This window comes from Sander vitreus, chromosome 18 (assembly GCF_031162955.1).
Source record: "Sander vitreus isolate 19-12246 chromosome 18, sanVit1, whole genome shotgun sequence".
In the NCBI taxonomy this organism is placed as follows: domain Eukaryota; kingdom Metazoa; phylum Chordata; class Actinopteri; order Perciformes; family Percidae; genus Sander; species Sander vitreus.
Window position 1 is genome coordinate 18,948,836 of NC_135872.1, and position 17,651 is coordinate 18,966,486.

The 17,651-nt window shown below is 40.5% G+C and overlaps 1 protein-coding gene across 2 annotated transcripts in view; it reads left to right on the forward strand.

The window, feature by feature from the left end:
- Positions 1 to 17,651, forward strand: part of pak5 (p21 protein (Cdc42/Rac)-activated kinase 5) — an 83,011-nt gene that overhangs the window by 41,602 nt on the left and 23,758 nt on the right. Inside the window, exons 2-3 of one of the 2 annotated variants that reach the window (XM_078275163.1) lie at positions 1,686 to 1,909; positions 3,989 to 4,033. In XM_078275163.1, the coding sequence (XP_078131289.1) occupies positions 1,706 to 1,909; positions 3,989 to 4,033 (249 nt within the window). In that variant the 5' untranslated portion in view covers positions 1,686 to 1,705. The remainder of the gene's footprint in view (positions 1 to 1,685; positions 1,910 to 3,988; positions 4,034 to 17,651) is intronic. The other variant, XM_078275164.1, reaches the window with a different exon arrangement.

A 17,651-nucleotide genomic window follows, 5' to 3' on the forward strand; every position in this document is an offset into this window, starting at 1 on the left:
GCCGCCTGCTGTTATGGAGACGTATTTTGTCTTGTCGCTTTGGTGTGTTCCGAAGCACTTTTTTTGACCAATTTGGGGAGACTGATCAGCCCAACTGCCTTTTCTGCCAACGTTTGGCCGTCGGCTCTGTGTGTCCACACCTTTAGCGTTAGCTTATGCTAGCTAGCTACAGATGCTAGCATACAGTTGTCATTTCAGCCAACAAAATCCACCGTTGTCGGCTTAATGAGAATCTTTTGTTTACTTGCTTTTATATATAGAGGGCACCCTATGCTTTTTATTCTTTGTTTTGTGTGGAAGAAGAGTAGGGAGGAAGAAGGATGACTTTGTTTTTCTCTGAGGACAATGGCTCCTAGAAGGGAACGACACAATAGACTCCATTCACAGCCACACCAACAACATCATGACATTTTGTTCCTATGGCTGGACATCATGCATCCGCCCAAACCACCAATACCACAATGGGATTTCCAAACAGTTCCTCTTGGTGGTGGAGTAAAAAGCACAGGCAGGGGCAGCTGCTGTGGCTACGTATTAAAATCACTATCAAAACTTACATAAAAAACCCTACAAACCATTTATTTTTCTTTTTCTCTGTGCTTCAGTGCATTCGTTTTTTTTCTGATGTTTATGTTACGTAACCAAAGTGGACACTTGGTTTTTCAAGCATGTTTGGACATTTTTGCTTGTTCTTTCCTTGTTTGTATCCTGCAGCATTAGGAGGCTAAGCTTAGCATAGCAGAGTACATAACAGCACAGCTCAACATCAGTTTAAAACTGGTATATACAGACAATCAGTCTGACTAATGTAGGATACTTCAGCTGTGCAGCTTGCAGGCATTGCAAGCAAAACCTAATTGGTTGCTATAGTTTAGACTTTACATTATAATAACTACGGTGATTATCAGTTTATTTTTTTCTTATTATTGCCTGCTTTTAAATGTGATATAGTTTGCTTTTAAGTGTTAATTTATTTATACCATAGATGGTCCTTACCATGTACTCGAGCACAGTGTCCCATCTGTAAGACTCAGTATTAGAGTTTAAAGGCTGGTGAGAGATGCTTGATGAGATATTGAAAGATCCTCAGGCTTTTTTAAGACAAGTCTTTACACATTATTTTTTACTTTTACACAAAATAAACAAGTTTTAATCGAACATTTTCAGGTTTGCTCGTTAACTTGCGGCAACAAACTTTTTTATGATGCATTTATCAATTCCATCAGCTGCATTCACCCTATACAACTCATGAAATGTTCATTGATCAAAACTACTTAAACAGTACATGCTAATTAAATGTCCAAACTTTGATATATTTGCTCCTGCTTGGGTGTGTGCAACAAAACATATAATGCATGCCTTATGTTGTATTTTTAGAGGAAAAGCACACATTTGATAATGCTGTGATACAAACTAGATTAATAACACACTCGTCTGCATCCTCTCACCGTGATGTGGTGTCACACCTCCCTGCAGTTAGATAAACATGAATTTATTCAAGGTGTTAAAATCTCTGGACAAGAGCTTGCACTGCTCTTCAACATAAGTAAGAGTATTTTGCCTATAGTCCACATTAAAGACAGTTTCCAGTCATGGGTTTTATCTCTGTATTTATTTCATTAAAGTAAAACAATCAATGCTGCATTTAGAATATTAATCAACAGCTGTCTTCTGTGTTTTGCCAGGTTTGCCAGGGTTTTCCAGCATGTTTGGAAAGAAGAAGAAACGGCTGGAGATCTCAGCTCCGTCTAACTTTGAGCACCGGGTCCACACGGGCTTCGACCCGCGGGAGCAGAAGTTCACCGGGCTGCCGCAGCAATGGCAGAGCCTCCTGGCTGACACTGCCAACCGCCCCAAGCCCATGGTGGACCCTTCCTACATCACCCCCATCCAGCTGGCACCAATGAAGGTATAGTGTGAATGGACAGAGGGCATCAAACCTGAGCACTGTGGACAAGTCATTATCATTTTCTGTTTTTTTGCTCATCTTATCTTTATTGCATCTTTGTGACTCTTGCTCTTCATCCTTCTCCCCAGCTTTCACCCATAGCCCTGCCCTCTCTGTCTAACTTAAAGCCGTACATTCCTTTTCCACCCACCACTGTTCCTTTCACTTTTCTATCTTTGCCTTCCCCCTCTGTATTGCTATGTTTCCCTTCAATGTGGCTGTATCTCACCATTCCATCATCCACTTGCTACACTCTGTTGTCTATTCTCTGAGGAAAAATAGATCATTCTCCAGTGCCATCTGACCACTTCACACTATTCAAGTTGCCCTAGTTTATGAAATTATAGTCATATCATTGTGCATGATATTGTTTTAAACCTGCATTAAGCAATTTTGTGATATTAAAGTCACACTGAATGACTCCCTTGTAGTGCCAAACTGAGAATTAAAGCCAGACTATATAACCTTTTAATAGAAGAAATAGCAGTCTTCCTTTTACAAATGAAATGTTGAATTCACAAGCAATACAATTAATCATTTTTCAATTCAGTGCTGCTACAGTTTTACTTGGTCTGATATTGTATGACCAGTACCAGTCAAATCTTAGTGGTTTTTATAACAAAAGTAAAACAAGAAGTAGCAAAGGCTATATGTATATATGTATGTATATGTATGTATGTATGTATGTGTATATATATATATATATATATATATATATATATATATATATATATATATATATATACACACATTTTAACAGCCAACTCAATCAGTTCAGTAATGTAGTTCTACTGTAATTCCCTTACACCACTATACTATCTAAGAAAGACAAAAAAAAACATCCTAAATAATACTAAATAAAGAACTGCATCATTTTTTGAGCAGTTGCGATCAAACCATAGGCCAGAGAATGTGACCTAGATACATTTGACAGACTTAGAACTACATTCTCCAGGTGGACAGAAACATGACTTCAATGGGATGCTCATGTTGTTCTGTGTCAGCTGTGTATGTGAGTATATATGAGTAGACAAATGTTTGCTAACATGTTGCTAAACCCTTAGATATTCTGCCCCCTGCTGGTGAAGAAGTGCTTAATGCAGCTTTAAAGACAAGTCCTCATCTTCATTAGATAATGTCACAATCTCAGAAACCTTAATTCAAACTGATGTTTCTTTTTCATTCGGCTGTGTGATTTCTCCTTCTAACCTTCCCTGTGACTGTGACTGTGTGTCTCCCCTTGTCTCTGAACCTTCTGAGTGTCTCCTCTGATGTGTTGTTGTTCATTGGTTCTTCCTAACGTATCACATCGACACATTTGATCCACTATAAAAGAGCCATAGCTAATTATAGTCATTTACACACCAAAGAGTTTGATTAACAATGCTCCTTAGTATTTCTGTGCACCTTTCTCTGGGTTGTTGCAGAACATGTGATTGCTTTGAGGCCCTTCTCTTGCATACTGGTGGCATTGGAGGTTGTATTAGGCCTCATGGGTCTTCACAGGGGCGTGTTTTATATTTTCCATTGTGCTGTCTGTGGTCCCATCATACTGCATGTGTGACCCACTGCCATTCAGCTTTGAAATCTAGGAGCCCTTCCTGTGTGTGTTACAACACCTGCTTACACCATTTTTTGTTGACCTTAATAATAGTATAAGAACACTTGCCCTATAATAAACATGTCAATTTTAAACTAATTTCTCATTTTATGTTAAATTTGACATAAAGCACGGCAGCACTTGCATTTAATTTTAATTTTAATAAATCAAAAAAAAAACTAACAGCACCATTGTGAGCATTAATTTATAATTTTAATTTAATTTATACTTTTTATTGATCCCCAGTGGAGAAATTACAATTTACACTAATCATCAAGCGCACTATGTTAGTCTCTGAGGAACCACTTACAGGTGCTGCTGACAGGAAAATACATGATCAGACATCCACATAAGTCCTGTAAGAAAGAACAGCAATATGCCACAGGAGATATCTCTGAAGAGGGGGAAACAAGAAAATAATTCTCTTGCTCTCTTCACAGATATCTCCCAAGAAAGTCCGGTCATCCGAAACGCCGTTGCCCAAAGTATGACTTCTTCTTCCCTTCTGTTTTTAAACCCCCTCTCTTTTCTGTTATTTTGTTGTTGATCGCTCTCACACAGTCACAACTCTGCTGTTTTGTTTCCACATCTCTCCTCCGCTGCCTGCTGCCATGCATATAGGTGGAGGTGGTGTGTAAGCAGGAACAGGGAGAAACACTGACAATGATTTAACTACATTGCTCTGCCAAGTCTTTTCTTGGGCCTCATCTCTACTCCTCATTTGTTTCATTCGCATGAGCCTCCCCAGAAATGACTAGATTAACTGTAGCGGCATGTTCCCTTGTTTCTCCCCTTGCTATGGAGCGCCACTGATAATAATGATGATGATAATCATAATGATGATAATGATGATTGTGATGATGATGGTTGCTGAGATGGGAAGTGCATGTTGCCATGACAGCTGATTCTGCTCTGCTGTAGGCCACCCCACTGTAGAAAATAGGTCAGAAAAGGTTTGCATGTGTTAGAAGAACCCTTTCTGTGATCCACCTCTCCTCTCCTCCTCTCCTCTCCTCCTCTCCTCCTCTCCTCTCCTCCTCTCCTCTCCTCTCCTCTCCTCCTCTCCTCTCCTCTCCTCCTCTCCTCCTCTCCTTCCTCCTCTCCTCTCCTCTCCTCCTCTCCTCCTCTCCTCTCCTCCTCTCCTCTCCTCTCCTCTCCTCTCCTCTCTAATATTAAATCAAACATGATGTAATCTATCAGTTGTTAAAACATGATTTGGTCTGGATAGTTTGCAAGCTGTACTTTTTTTTTTTTAAATATAGAAATGAGTATCTATACATTTAACTATATCTGGAATCTTTGTCCGGAAAAAATATGTTTTCTATGACAAAACTATTGACATAGCAAAAAAACATGTCACTCAAGTCAAGATTTGAGTAGAGTGTGCATGGACATACTTGCAATTGCAAAACAAGTTTTGAGAGTAACATTTGGTAAAATTGTTTTTTTTCTCTCCAGCTTTCTGAGCACTTGGAAAAGTGACAAGGTCCTTGCAAAACATTTTTAATAACAGGCTTAAACAAGACATGGCCTTATCTGCCATATTGTATAGCTCAATATTAAAAGATCTACTGTAATAATCAAGGAGGTGAATAATAAAATATTTCTCATGCTCCTCAGTAACCAAAGTCATTGCTCCAGACTTTTGAGGTAATGCCAAACTTGAAAAGGTATTGCACAGTAGACAAGGCTATTTCAAAGTGAAAAAATAAGTACTGAAACCCAATAACAGTAAACAAAAGCCTGCATGTGTAAAAAAAATAGAGGACTAACATTTTTGCTGAAAAATAGGTATTTGGGACTTTAATTACTATTTGTGTAGGGAGTTTGGAATCACAGTGATCTCCAGACTTGATTAAAATCACCAGTCAACACATGCAAATTTAAAATCACTCAGCCTCCCCTAGAGGGAAAAAAATCCCATCTGGATGGAGCTCTAGTTTAAGTCTTTTAGACAAATAAAAAAGTTGATCACAGACCACTGTGGAAAGTAGTTTGATGTTACTTAGAAGTCGGGGTCACTTCACTTCCACGTCAAATCCAAAGGATTTTGCATCGCTCTCGCTCGAAATGTGCATGCAGAGAATACAAACTAACACATTTGTGTGGAAGTCGTGTGTGAGTGTGCTACTTTGAGGAAGCACATGAAGGAAGCCCTGTTGCTTGCTCAAAGTTAATAAAACACTATTCAGGCCTTGCCTTCAGTCTGAACCCTGTTCTGTGCTTAAGCTTGATTTATGGTTCTGCGTGAATCTACGCCGTAGGTACGCGTAGATACAGACCCTACGCCATACCCAACAGCGTAGCCTGATGTGCACCTCTCCAGAAATGTAACTACACGTCGCAGTGACGCAGACCGCAACAACTGTGATTGGTCCGCTTAGCTGGGCTTGGTAGCGTCACATTTCCCCCTTCTCATTTCCGGGTTCTCCTTCTCGGTGAACATGAAATCAAGGAGAGGGTTAACTTTTCCTGCTACAGCTTTCTGACTATAGTCAGAAAGCACAGGGGAATCACTTTGTTTCTCGGTGTCTGCCACTGGAGTCGCTACTCGCTCCGAAGCTAATCCCCGTCACTCTCTCACTTGCTAGGCTTTGGTGTAGGCTCTATGTACTACTATAAATCAGCCTTTACAAATCTGTCTTTTGACACTCAAAAATGTTGACTTTCAGATTACTGTACTACTTAGATTTTTTTACTAGATTTTTTTGGGTATTTAGTTGCTTCTCTGTTATACATTTGTGTGTGTGTTTGTGCGTGCGTGTGTGTGTGTGTGTGTGTGTGTGTGTGTGTGTGTGTGTGTTCTGTGCCTGAGAAAGGTGTAACCCTGACTCCCAAGGTAGGCCAGGTTATTTATAGTGTCTCACCCATGGCCTGTTATCTTTCTCCCCTGGTTGCCCTGACACTTGATTGACATAAGGCTTCCTCTGGCCCCAGCTCTGTCTACTAAGTGTGTGTGTATGTATGTGTGTGTTTTTGCAGACCTCCAGTGCTGTCCCAACCAAACAGTACAGAGGGACAGAGTCTAGTAAAGGTTCAACATGGCGTGTGTGTGTATGCATGTTTGCCCGTCTGTGTGCATGAACACATTGCTTGTGTGTGCGCCTAGAGAGGTTGTCGCGGTCATGATGCCGAAATAACTACTACCTCTGCCCTCTGGGTTGTGCGCTCATCGTTTATTCACAAGGCTTGTAGCCTTGTTGTCAGACTGCTCATCTCAGCTGAGCATTAGCATTGCTCAAAGCCTTGGCTCTCATCTCTTTTCTCCCACCTCCTCCCCCACCTCCAGCCCTCAGCACACATGCTAATTCAGAAGTATAGGCTAACACCATGCCCTCACAGTATTTCCATATTTTAAACATTGTGCTCTTAAAGCTTCTGCAGTCTGACAATGTAGACTGCAGAAGCGTGTGTGGTGCATGTGGTGGTGCATGAGTAAGTGCGCTATATCTACCACCGTGCAAAACATCTTCATTTATATGTTGTATTTCATGTTTTGATGTTGCCGTAGATGGTTAACGTGTGTCAGTGTGTGTATGTGGGTGGGTTATGTGACGCGAGGTTACATGTGTGTAAATGTGTTGCATTCATTAGCACCAGCAGGGGCAGTGCCGTGGCTATTATTAATGGCAGTCTCATGTTGCACCTTGACTTTGACACCCTGAAATTGCCGACTCCTATGGTAATTTACCATGATTGTGTGTGTGTGTAGATGGGTATGTGTACAGTACAGTGTGTATGTATGTATTTGGTTGTGCGAGTAAGTGCTTCGGCCTGCCAATGCTATCTCCTTGTTTCTATTTTCTCATGTTTCTTTAACCGTGGGCCAGTATGAGATGTCTGAGTTTTTGTAAGTGAGAAACAGAATGACTTGTGTAGGAAAGGTGACACATGTAAATGCAAGAAGTTTAGTGGGAGCAGATTATCCTGTCAGTGGTTTGTACTGTATATCCTGCCTCAGTTTGACACTTTGCTAGCTACCTCAGTTTATGGTTTACTTTCCTCTGCCTGTGTCATTTGCATTACTTTGCATTTGGGACTATTATTAAAAGAGTACTATTTTTACATAGCCAACACTGCAATAAATTAGTCGTGTTTAGAGAATGGATCAAAGCCATGCAAACCTGACAATCTAACTTAAAGAAAGAAGCAGGAAGATAAATGCAGTGAATTAATAACAGTTGTTATAATGCGATTCTATTTAACAACAGTGGTAAAGTTTATATCCTTTACACAAATGCAGGGCAATGGCAGACAGTGCCAGACTTTGCCAACTCACACAGACAGACAGTAATAAACTGAGTTAAGATATGGTAAGTAGTTGTAGCCAAGGAAGTTGTAGCCAAAATCTACCTGAACACATGTGTATATATATATAGCATAGCATAGCATATAGCATGTTTTAATCGAAACAATGTAAGTTCTTTGTGTTGATCTGAGGGTTATTAAACAACCCTCAGGGTATGGACATCAGCATCAGTAAGCCAGTTAGAGAGAAAAGAGAAAAAAAGATTTTCAGACAAACCCATCATGATTCCTGAGACCAATTTAAAGCTTATTCCTCTTAATTCTACCCCAGCTGTAGAAGAGAGAAGTGAATCTGAAGGGATCACAGGAATAATATATGCAGATAATGTTTTAATGGTGGATATTTCTCTTTAATACCCCCTCTATTCTTTTAATAACATGCTCCTCTCCTGGATGAAGATCACCCCCCCCCCCCTGCATCCCCTGATATCTGAATTCATCTTATCATTCCTTCTGTCCTTGACACAAAAACAGCAGAGCACTGATTGCTTATTTTCTAAAAGTTAAAATGAACATTGCAGTGCTTTGTAGTTTTAGTTTGAATTATGTGACATTTGACACTTACAGTGTGGCTTCGTAATAACATCAATTTCAGTCTCACGACATGTGGGTGAAAAGTTAATGTGATAGTAGTTTAATGGTTTGAGTTGATCCACAGGATTTCCACGAATGAAACAGGGACATTTGAAATCAGACATGAGATTGATATTATAGACAGAATGCATAAAGCTGCATTTAGATTACATATGCAAAGTAGCATCTTAGACAGTTTTCTGATTATTTGTGAAGGTCAGGGCAGATGCCATTAGAATGATTCTGGTACTTAGGGATACATCGGTGTTGGAGTCAGGAAGTTGTTGTTTGGTTTTGCTGCTGCAGGGGCTGCAAGAAGGGAGCCATGTGGCGAGTGAGAGTATGGCGTGCAGGGTGTGAACATCACAACATTTACACATGTACTTCAGTTGGTTCATGCATATGAATCAGATACGTGCATAATGATATTTTCTGTAATAAAGATTTAGAGTAAATCCACCCTTGGGAGAGACATTTAGATGTACAAATCTGTGATGAGCAATGCATTCCAGGAGTCATTTTGCAATGAAGATGTACTTCTTCCCTCCAGCCTCCCTTGTATTTCTCTTCTCCTGTCCTGTGATTATTTTGCATTTACCAAAATGGCTGCTGACAGCCTCCAGAGTACATGCCTAAACTTGCTGCATTCAGCTGTGGGTTACATGTACTGTAGGTAGTGTAGGAGGAGAGAGCTCGCTGATATTTTGGGTAGCTGAACACCTCTGTGCTGTCAAACCCATTATAGCTGCACTGAAAATATCTCATCCTTACATCACATTGGAAGAAGAAATAATGCAACAAAATGTGCCCAGAATTGTGAGGTACACTGCCAGTAGCTGGTATTTAAAAATGTGTAGTTTGGATTTAGGATTAAGGGTTGATTTGTTCATTTTGGTCATATTTGCTGTACTGTTTCGGAGAACAGTGTGTAGCATTGTAGATGTACACTTTTTAGTTTTGTGGGTTCGGTAAAAAATCAAATTGTGACAGTTTTGCTGTCAAATAACAAAAATAGTCTTCTTTACTGTAATTCATCCACAGAAGTCATATTTCAGTGACTTGAATGACACTGAATCTTCAAATTGATTCAGTCCAGGTCAGACAAGGCTGTCACAGTGAGACAAACGAATGGACTGGCATAGTGTGAGTACAAGGCACGTGACAATGGGCATGACATGCAGGGTGATAACTGGTACAGCGCAACTGTAAATGTCAGTGGGTCAGTGATAGCAGAGCACAACCCCCCACCAGCTTTTTGGCAGGTGACAGAGGAGGAAACTCGATCATTGGGTTTCTCAGAGGGTTGCTGCTATGGGTGTAGGGGGCCAGACTTCCAGTTGACCTGTGGCTGGATGCAGCTGCTGCCGGGTGACTTGTTATGGATGGGGGGCGAAGAGTGGTGGCGATCAGGGCCGGAGGGAGCAGGAGAGAGACGGGGAAGCTGAGGCAGCTGAGGCCGGAGTCGAGGCTGCTGGTGGGAGCGCTGAAGACTGAGGAGGCGGTGTTGTTTAAACCCCATTCACAGACGATTCATAAACAGTCTCAGGTGGGGTGCTCCACTGTTTCTGTTTCTGGTGAGCCAAGACTGCATGCTGGTATGTTGGCTATGCAGATTTGTCTGTGCAACAGGTCTCAGCTCTCACTGCCAGCAGTTCCCAGCACTAAGTGTAAACATATTAGACCAAACAGTGATGGCGCAGGTAACATAGTAGCTGTTCCATTCAGCATTTATTCTGTCGTTTTGTGCTGACTTTAGAGAGATCTGGTGTTTAAAGGGTCACATATCTGACTTTGTGTCTATTTTTGTTGCATTCTTAACGTGGAAGTGTGACACACCATGAATTATAGCTGTACAGAGTGCAGGTTGTTTTCTCATGTTTCGTGAGAGAGAGCAGATTTGTGCTCGAAGCACTGCATGGCATGAGTTATTTTTGTAGCTTTGCTGGGATTGCTGTATATATACGGAAACGGAGCGTAGAGAGATAGTGTTTCTGATTTAACAGGGTCACCTAGTCCTTGCTTCAGGGGCAGAAATGCAAAACTGTGTCTTTATTTAAAAGAAGGAAGCAGGCTGTAAGGGTTCTTACATGTGCAACCAGGGAGTTGCTAATTTCAGAAAGCATTTTATTGCAGCGTGTATTAATAATATTGGGTGAGCTCCATGGCAGTGGAGTGTCCAGACTGAGAATGAATGAGGTCTAGACAAGTGCTTGGATGTGGAGCAGGTCCAGAATCTTTGTCCCCTTCTTGCAAGTTATAACCCAAAACCCTGTCAAGATTTTTTTTGGATGGACGTTTTGGAATAACATGAAATGAGACAGTTCAGTGCCTCTTTCATCACCGTATAGATACAGACAGACACATACATACAGTATGTTTTTGCTCCAAATCTGCTAAACTGCACATGCTGCTCTATCCTGTCATGCACAGTGACTGGGGCGTTCATTCAACTTCTTAACGGACAGAAAAGAAAGTTGGACGCTGTGATCGATGTGTATTAATTTCAAGTTTGATTTGAATTTGACTTAGTATGTATTACACTCCATCTTACATTGATTGAGGATTAAATTGGTCAAAGCAGAAATAGACTTGAAGGAAAAGAACTTCTGATTGATGCGTGTCTGCGCAGGCATGCACCCTCACGCACACACAAACAGATAGAGAGAGCATCTGTCTTTCTTGGCACTGAGCTGAAATGGATGGCATTGATTTAGACCTCTCTCATTCCTTCCTCCACTCTGCTCCTCCTCCCTTGCTTTCTCACTATGTCTTCTCTCACGGCTGCCATTCACAATCACACTGCAAAACACCTCTTGCGGAGGCTTCGGGGCCTCAGTCAGCGGGGGAATTTTGGCTTTCAGCGATGTGCGCCGTACTTTGCCAGGGCAGCTCAAAATGTCCTGGCTAACAACCATCCTTCAGTGTCTGAACGTGGGTTTTTTGGAAGGACATTTAGGCTGTGAATTTTAAATAGGGAAGGATTGTTGCAGGAAAAAACTGATTTGAGATGACTGGCGTGTCATACTTTAAAAGCTGCAAGTTTTTAATGGATTGGAAGTGCTTTCCAATGTCTAGATGAGGAACTGCAGGGTGACTTCAAAGCCCTGATCTTCTTGAACACATTAATATTGTGTGTCCTGTGGAGTTAAGAATACACATGCTTCTTCTCTTTCTTCACAACTCTCATGTGGATATTTGTATCCTATTAAAGTAAACCACAGCATTTGACCAGTATCATCACTATTGAAAAGCTAGTGTCTCTCAAAATTAAACAACATTGGCTCTTTAAACATTATTTTCATTCTTTGTTTCTCAATCAATCAGATGATAATTTACACTTGGTGTGAGGGGGATTTAATAATGGCTGGACCGGCAGTATCCTCGTGTGGCCAGATAGAAAACTACAACTCAAGTGTTTTTTGTTTTTTTAAATCATTCCCTTCCTTTTTAACTGTGGAAGAATTTTGAGTAAAAATCACTTTTTGATCCATCCATCAGCATTTCAGGGGGCAGATTAGAGTAAGCATAATTTTTATTATTATTTTATAAGCCTCATCTGTGCTATTAAAAAATCTATTTTGATGGGCTACTAGAGCAGAAAACAAAATCATTTTCATACACTCAGACGTGTGTGTCCTTACAAAGAGTACAGTGTAATAAAATAGATAACAGTTAGGGATTGAATGCTACATTGTTTTCTGTACACTGTAAAATGATAAAAGACAAAGGTATACATGCTGTATAGAAATATTAGCTAACTCTTCACATCTAATTATTGATTTTGATGCTTATTGCAGGATAAGTGTTTTTCTCACATTTAATATCAAGCTGTGATCTTAGTCAGTGACAAACTCAGCGCCTGCAGCCATGCTAGCAGCTCTGTGAGGCTTTTCTCAGCCACTGTGGTGCTTCGAGTTGAACGCTAACGCCAGCTTGCTAACATGCTCACAATGGCAATGCTAACATGCTGATTTGTAGGAGGTATAATGTTTACCATTTTCTCCACCTTAGGTTAGCGTGTTGGCATGCTAGCATTTGCTAATCAGGACAATACATAATGTCGATGTACAGTAGTTAACTTCATATTCATAATTTAAAATGCCTTCAATCTATCTCATTGATAATGACCTTGAACATTGCAACTGTAACATATTGGATGAATGTGTGTGTGTGTGTGTGTGAGGATAGATACCTGAACCGAGCCCGGCGGTACCCGACGGGCTGAGCCGGGCCGGGTTCGGACAGATATTTAGAAATGATGTTCGGGTTTGGGTCGTGCTCGGTCACATCAGGGCGATTGAACATTTTAAATTTAAAAAAGCTTATTATGTAGGTGCGCGCCTGTGTTAACGTGCGCTTGTTGCCCGTGTGCGCTGATGCGCTCATCTGTTGACATTTCCAAATGCCTTTCTACAGTTGCTTAATAAAAGCGGGCTTTCCACACAAACAAACGTAGGCCTACATGTGTCAATAGTATGAGAAAAAAATGAGATTTTAACTGTCGGGCTTGGGTCGGGCTCAGACATAAATATCTTAATGCTTGTCTCGGGCCGGGTTCGGTTACTGCTCTGTCGGACGTGGGCCGGGCTCGGACAGAAAAATGCGGCCTGATCCGCACTCTTGTGTGTGTGTGTGTGTGTGTGTGTGTGTGTGAAAGCGGAGAACAAGGGAACAGTCTAATGAGTGTAAAAAGGAGTAGAAAGTGAGCGTTGAATGAGGATGGGAGAGGTGGAGATGTGATGTAAAGGCCTGCTGACGGGCCTCAGATTAATGAGCGCTGGTGTGTAATTAATCTATAGCAGGCAGCTGTCTGTTTATCTCTCTCAGAGTTGACAAGAAGATAACTGAGGGACATCTAATTGATCCCCTCCTCTTCTTCTTCTTGCTCACCATCTCATCTCCTCTCTCCAGCTTTAGATCAGAAAGTTTCCTTGACAGTGACAGACTCACTTGGAAACTCCTCGAGAAGGAAGCCGATTTAGATCACATACTTGATCGCACTGGCAAAGACACTGTACTGCAGTTTGATTATTCTACTTATTATCATTACATTTTCTAACAATTTCTGCTGGCTATGTTTCTGAATCAGGCTAAATCTTCCAGTGCTTAGAGCGATGGAAAAAAAGAAGGGTGTCCAGGCTTTACTGCGCTAATGTGCTTAAGGTCGGGGATTTGGTCGGACTGTATGTTTGTATTTCATTATGCTTTCGCCACTAATCCATTTTGCTGGAAATCGTCCCTCAATCCATGCATTGCACCCTGTGTGACTCATGGATCCCTGGAGCTTGTAGCTTAGGCTCTACCCAGCTGAGGTCAAAGGTGACTGGGTCACGGTGGTCTGAGCTGCCGGTTGGGGAGCTGTGGGGGTCGGAGGCATCTCGTCAGAGTCGGAAAACATAGCCTCAAATACTCACCGGCTCATGTAAGGGGCTCCACAGTATGCCTTCAGCAGCATGATACGCATAAACACACATACACATGATACATTAACCAATGCTTTACACACTGATACATTAATCCCATTGAACACCACCAGAGGCATACTCTAGGCTTCTATGTGGGAAAAAGTGTACACAAATTATCATGTGACAAGAAAGGGAATCCCTCCCTTGGAGAAATATGCTACTGAGATAGTAGGCAGTTATTTAAAGTGGCCATATTATGCTCATTTTCAGGTTCATAATTGTATTTTGAGGTATATTGAGGTTTTGAGAATAGGTTTACATGGTTACATTTTCAAAAAACACCATATTCTTGTTGTTCTGCACATTGCTGCAGCTCCTCTTTTCACCCTGTGTTCAGGTCTCTGTTTTAGCTACAGAGTGAGACCTCTCACTGCTGTAACATCTTTGTTGGCAATCGCACATGCACAGTAGCTAGGTAAGATCACATCATCTAGCTAGCTGTTTGTTTCTACAACTTCAGTAGTACAAGGCAGGATTAGCCGGGACACTTCTTCTAAACAAGGACACAGTTCCAACATGTGTAAGTATTAAATGTAAGTAGGGCTGCAACTAACGATTATTTTAATAATCGATTAATCTGTTGATTATTATTTCGATTAATCGATGAATTGGATAAAAAAACAAAAAACAAAAAAGCATTAATTTACATCAACAATACATACTTACATACATACTTGTTGTTTTAGTTAATAGTTGTGTAAAGGTAAGTAACCCAAAGAGCAGATACAGACAACACACACACACACACACACACACACACACACACACACACACACACACACACACACACACACGTTCACTTGAAGCTTATTCATTAAATTATTACCATCATTGTAGTAAGTGCAAGTTAAGTTCATTTGTACACCACATTTAAACACAGCTTAAGATGACCAAGTGCTATAAAAGAACTTTAAAATGAAATTTAAAAAGTACAACACACACAAATATATTTGTCAACAATAACTGATATGGGACAAAGCACAGAATATTTACATGACAATAGATTGAAAAATGAATGGGCCAAAAAAGGCGAGTGAATAAAAACATGTCTTTAGTCTTGCAAATTATACCACCCCTGCTATACTACTGTTATTAACAAGCTAACGCTAGCTTGTCATGCTTGTCAAGCTGGATAACGAGTAAACACCACACCAGCACCAGAAGAGCTACTGGAGGAACGTTACGTTCCTCACTTCAAAACGGAACAAAAGTAGGATTCTGTAGTGACTTTACTCTGCTGTTGAACTCCCTTCCTCCTCATCAAGGACTCCAACATGTTTACGTTTTAGGTGCTGAATCATCACCGTGGTGCGCCTGTGCCATGTCATGTCGCTTTTGGTTGTCTTGCAATTAACACGTTTTCGATTTATTTAGTGTTAAATGCTCCCACACCTTGGATGACTTAGGTCGTACTGATTTCTCTGCCTCTGCCATGTGTTTCAGAACAACGTTACAGGTCTCTCCGGTCTCTCTCCATATTTCCTCTACCCCTCGCTCTGCGCTGCTCCGCTCTGCGCTGCTCCGCTCTGCGCTGCTCCGCTCTGCGCTGCTCCGCTCTGCTCTGCGCTCAACTCAATTTTTTTTTTTTTATCTCCGCGACTGAGTGGCATATTGATATGCTCAGTCGCGGTCAATCGTTGAGTGCGGTCAGTGCAATCGTTGTTGCAGCCCTAAATGTAAGTAGTTCTTTTGTAGATTATGGTGAACTAGTGTGTGTTGTAGCAGTTTTTTGCCATTCAGAAAGAGCTAGCATGCTAGTGCTAGTAAGCTACGGTTAGCCACCTCGTTTCGGCTAGTGACATAAAAAGCCCTGCCGATTTTGAACAGCTCACCCGGAGACTGAAGGCAGGACACATTCAGAAACCCGTATCTCACTCAAAACAGCATGGATGTTTTTTTTCCAAGTTTGTATGCGTGTGGAAGCACGAGAGACACAAAATAACCCCACAAATCCCAGAAAAAGTGATTTTTTGTTTTGATAATATGGGCACTTTAAATCGTAGACTTTTCATACTGTTTCATTTGAATAGTTTTAGAGGCCTAAATAGGTCAAACTAAACAGGATTTCAAAAGAAAAAAACCTGAGAAACTTAATTTTCTGTTCCCTAACTTGATAATTATCTTACAACCCCTTATGTACATCTTGTGACCAGGGCCGGTACGTATAAAGCTGCTCAGACTCATTTTGGTGTGTGACTAGCAAAGGTCATGAAATGATGGATTCAGCAATTATTAATTATGTTATTATAAGATTGCATTATTTATTAGTTAAACTGTGAAATACAAGAATTCTGGTGAGTTTTAAAGTTGATGATAATAAAGCATATAACTACAGATTAAACATGTTCTAAACATATAAACTTGCTGTTAAACCTTTTAAATCATGTGTTCCTTTATTTGCAAAACAGAAGCAATTAAAAATGTTTTTGAATAACATAAAAATAATTTTATAAGACCTCCACAGATGACTTAAAATGGTTCCTGCAACCTTCTTTAACTCATTTAAGATTTTTATGAACAATGCACCCAAACAGCATATATTGATATTGTTTACGTAAGTGTTAGGCGAAATATCTTATAAAAGCTGTCCTCTTGTTTGTTACAATAAAATAAAGCATATATAAAGGTTGGATACAATGAATGATGGGTAGTCTTAGCCATAACAAGGTGTGCATGAAGCTGTGATGATTGATGTGATGCAGCCCTGACATGTCAGCTACTGTATGGAGGCCTGCTATTGGCTGGGCTGGATGGTGGGCATTTTGGGTAGATAAAATTGTAGTCCTTATTTTATAAGACTTTCCTTGCAGGCAGCAAACCTAGACTTTACTACAAGTTACTTTCAGCTTCTTTATATAAAGCTTCTTAATCACTTTATTTTAAGTTTTCTTTACCTACAAGGTGAAGTTTGGGACCATTCTTAGGACCATTTCTTAGATGTTTTATACACACCATAAACTCCATAAACTGTGGAACATGACGTATATCAGTGTTTTAATAACAGTAAACCCCTTCCTTTATATTCCTTATTTTAATGTTGTGGTAAAAGCAAAGGCTTCTATTCCTTTATGCACACAGGCAGAATCATTTTCAAGTCAACTTTCATTATTATTTATCGTATGATGGTATCCACGTATTCAATGAACCCCTCAGTCTACAGCCTCTCCTCAGCATGTTGAGATGATTGTTATTAACTACTGTAACTAACAGGCAGCAGGATGGCCTGAGGAAACAGGTCAGCTAACAGCCTATTAATCATGGAAACACTCCATAATACGCTCCTTGAATAATCCTGTTCATGTTTGCTTGGACCTCATCTGTAGTTCCACTAATAACATGTCAAGAAATCAGTGAATCCTCACTTTACTTTGTCCCTTAATCAGTGAAATTAACATCCACATTGTTTTAATTCACGATTATTCACAATGAAGGTACCGGTTCAGATATGAAATACGGAATCAGACCAGCAGAGAGCAGCAGAGCACAAGACACTTCCTGCTTCTCCCACATGACTACACACAAAACATTGCTGTCTGGCTCATCTTAACATTTCTTGACACTATAACATTTTATTACTTATTACTAGGTACAATTACATTTATGCCTGGCTTTATGATGATCTTTTTTACAAGGCGTGTCTACTTTTCTGATCAAACAATCTGGTTTTAATTGACTTTATGAGAATACTGAAACCTCAGGAATTGTGTCTTCAACTCCAACGCCTCTCCCTTTAAATCAGTTAAAACATATTGTATAA